Source organism: Amphimedon queenslandica, unplaced genomic scaffold, assembly GCF_000090795.2.
Source record: "Amphimedon queenslandica unplaced genomic scaffold, v1.1 AMPQUscaffold_12968, whole genome shotgun sequence".
NCBI lineage: Eukaryota > Metazoa > Porifera > Demospongiae > Haplosclerida > Niphatidae > Amphimedon > Amphimedon queenslandica.
This window is the reverse complement of record NW_003546796.1, coordinates 6,706-9,686: the sequence shown is the minus strand read 5'-3', so window position 1 is coordinate 9,686 and position 2,981 is coordinate 6,706. Positions and strand designations below refer to the sequence as shown.

The 2,981-nt window shown below is 33.7% G+C and overlaps 1 protein-coding gene across 2 annotated transcripts; it reads left to right on the top strand.

Moving 5' to 3' along the window:
- Window positions 1–331: 331 nt before the first annotated feature.
- Window positions 332–2,540, top strand: LOC109586010 (uncharacterized). 2 transcript variants are annotated; one of them, XM_020002174.1, is made up of 6 exons: window positions 332–479; window positions 954–1,293; window positions 1,338–1,517; window positions 1,652–1,900; window positions 1,986–2,227; window positions 2,281–2,540. In XM_020002174.1, the coding sequence occupies exons 2-5, from the start codon at window positions 1,261–1,263 to the stop codon at window positions 2,073–2,075; spliced, it is 552 nt and encodes a 183-aa protein (XP_019857733.1). In that variant the 5' UTR covers window positions 332–479; window positions 954–1,260; the 3' UTR covers window positions 2,076–2,227; window positions 2,281–2,540. The 2 variants fall into 2 exon arrangements, 1 of the variants encoding a protein (XP_019857733.1); XR_002186774.1 differs by lacking the exon at window positions 1,338–1,517 and having other exon boundaries at window positions 333–479.
- Window positions 2,541–2,981: the final 441 nt, after the last annotated feature.

Here is a 2,981-nt window from a genome sequence, read left to right as displayed (position 1 = left end):
GAGTGTGACATATTTTATATAAGACTTCGATAGATATGATGCATCAAATGCCTTAGATAGGTTTTCCAGCGTTTCCTCAGAGTAAAAGCAGGTCCTGCATAAGCCTACTGATTGAGATACGGATGCCATGCCTTGCCTAAGGCTGAGAGTATGAGGATTGATTTAGAAATTGAGTAAGAAGGAGTCGATATCAATGTTCGAGAAGGAGGAAATAGAGCACGCTCCTGTCAGTCTGTCACTAAGGTGAGAGCAAGAGCATGCCCTTGCTTGCATTAAACATATCAAATTTACCCACGTGCAAACACGTGGGTACATACTGGTGGGCTGGCCTGGCCTGGCCTACATTATAATTAGGTGAATGGTGAATGTCATAGACATGATTAATATCGATCAATGAGAGGAAGTCTAGGATAGGAGGATGAGAACAAAAGATACAAGACCTTACCATGACCATTGATGATATCATGGAGGAACTGAAAGTAAGAGAGAGAGAAGGAGGGAGCCTGGAGGGAGGGAAAAACATGTACATGTACTACATGTAAATACACATATTTTACACTTCCTGTATAGTTTTGAAGGACTAAACTTTTGTAAAATCAAAAATATAGCAAAAAATACAAATTTAATTTTACTATTGCTATCTCTATAAGTAAAAATGTACATGCACATGATTGAAATTGGATGTGGAAAATTTAACATAATAAACTTATGAAATGTAACACTATGAAATTATTAGGTGTAGCTTGCTTGTGGCCCTCAAAAGTTTAATTCTTGTACTGTGTATGGTGTACATAAAGCAGGCATGTATCTTTAAAATGTTCACTTAATTCCATTATTATCATTATCAATTTTATTATTATTATTATTATTAATTTTATTATTATTATCCTCATTTATTATTATTATTATTATTATTATTATTATTAATTTTATTATTATTATTACTGCTACAGAATGCTCATGGTGTTATTGATGCCCGTGAGTCCAGTATCAACAGTTTAGAGTATAACCTCACCAATGAGAGAGGGAGGATCAAGGAACTGACCAAAAGGATGCCGTCACTAGAGACCAGACTATCAGAAATAATGGAGGAGACCAGCTCAGTGAAGACACAGCTGGAGGAGAAGTCTACACATCAAAGGCCCGGCCCTTCACTGGTTTCTGTATATTACATACTTTGTGGCTTCTATGATGATATAAAAGTGGTAGACAGTAGGAGCTGAACTCATTACAATAGAGAAACAATTAAAATCAATAATAATGGGATCAGTAGTCCTAAGAAGAACAATACTAGTAAGATACAATATATGTGATAGTGTATGGTACTATCTTTACAGGTTATACTGAGTACATGTTATACAAATGGACTATTGCTCTCTGACTTGTATCCATATGGTACAGAGTATGGGGACTCCATGAGCATTGGATCTGGTTTGTATCGGCCTACACCATTACTGGCTCCAATTGATAATTTAGTTATCCTTAGTCCAGCTGGACTTACAGCAACAAGTTATAGAGTTAATAGCCACACACACACACACACTATTAGTGCTTTAGTTTGTAATGTAGTGCAATTGTACACTAACCATTATCTCTTCATTTTATTAGTAACACAATTTATTGAGTTTATAACATTTCCTTATATTTATAGATTTATCGCGATGGGAGCTTGGTATTGGAAAATGGTGCTAATTGGATCTCTTTGAGTTTGCTCCGGATACTTACTGGTCATTTTTTAAATACTAAGATATATGGTAGGATTACTACTGATCAAGTATTGGTAAAGAGAGCTATGGATCAGATTAATGAAGAATTTCCTAATACTTTCTGCAGTACATCTCCTCCTACACAATTAATAATAGCAACATGGATAGATTATCTGAAGTTTGGCTCAAACTCAGTTAGTATTATTAATTAGTTAATACATGAAATACTATTAATAATAGCTAGCTATACTTTCTAATCACTTTATTTATTATTTTTAGGGCAGTAACTTCCAGTTAATAGTTGTATCTGGTAGATGCAATACATTTGGTATTGCCTTTTTATGTAAATGTGAGCATTACATCAGCTGATACTGGATTAGCTTCATTTATTGAAGGTGAACATGTACCCCCTGATCCTACTTTCTTTCCATTTGGTACTACTGTCATGGATGCCCCTACTATGATGCTTAATAGTACCATACCAGGGACATATATATTTTCTCTGAATCATATGCCACCAAGTATGACTATAGTACATGTATCGACTGTTCCATATAACTTGTATATCTTTTAGATCCTTGCAATGTATGTAAATCTAAGCTTCTCAAGATGGCATGTGAAGCTATGAGGAGGATTAATGGTAAAAAACTACCAGCTCCTTGTCATAACTAATAATCATTCAATTTTATTGTGTTTTTGTGATTGTTTTTGTAATTAAATATTTTGAGTAGTGAATTATTCAATTTTAATAGCAGAGACTAGAGATATAGCTGTTATGCATTATTTTTTGTCATGGATTATTTTAATTGTTGTAACAAATAAATGTCAGACAAGACAAGGAAAGGAAGTAGAGAAAGGGAGAGAGTGTCATAATTAATGATTATAAAATCAACTAAGAGACAGTACAACAGGTACTATATAAAAAGAAAGATCCTATTTAAACAGATAAGCTGTATTACTATATACTGCTGGTGGTAGGTGTACATTAATATACTTTAGGTGTACATGATGAAGTAGTGTTGAAGAATGCAAACATTGACAATACCAGACTTCATGGTATGATTTCTTAATTGTCACTAATTACTGGTAATACCAATGATTAGTGGCAATGAGGAAATCATACCATTATCTATCATCATGTTACAAGCAGTATATGATAATACAGTATGTATTACAGATATAACATTTTACTGTTGTAATGTAATCCCAACTGCCAAGAATAGAATCCGCTGTTCTATTTTAAATATCACATTGCCTTGATGTACAGATTCTCAC

Excerpts from the sequence above, each read along its gene's own strand:
- LOC109586010 (XM_020002174.1), top strand. The coding sequence starts at position 1,261 with ATGGGATCAGTAGTCCTAAGAAGAACAATACTA. Across the intron at positions 1,294-1,337 it reads TCCTAAGAAGAACAATACTA|GTTATACTGAGTACATGTTA; the intron begins GTAAGATACAAT and ends CTATCTTTACAG. Across the intron at positions 1,518-1,651 it reads TTACAGCAACAAGTTATAGA|ATTTATCGCGATGGGAGCTT; the intron begins GTTAATAGCCAC and ends TTATATTTATAG.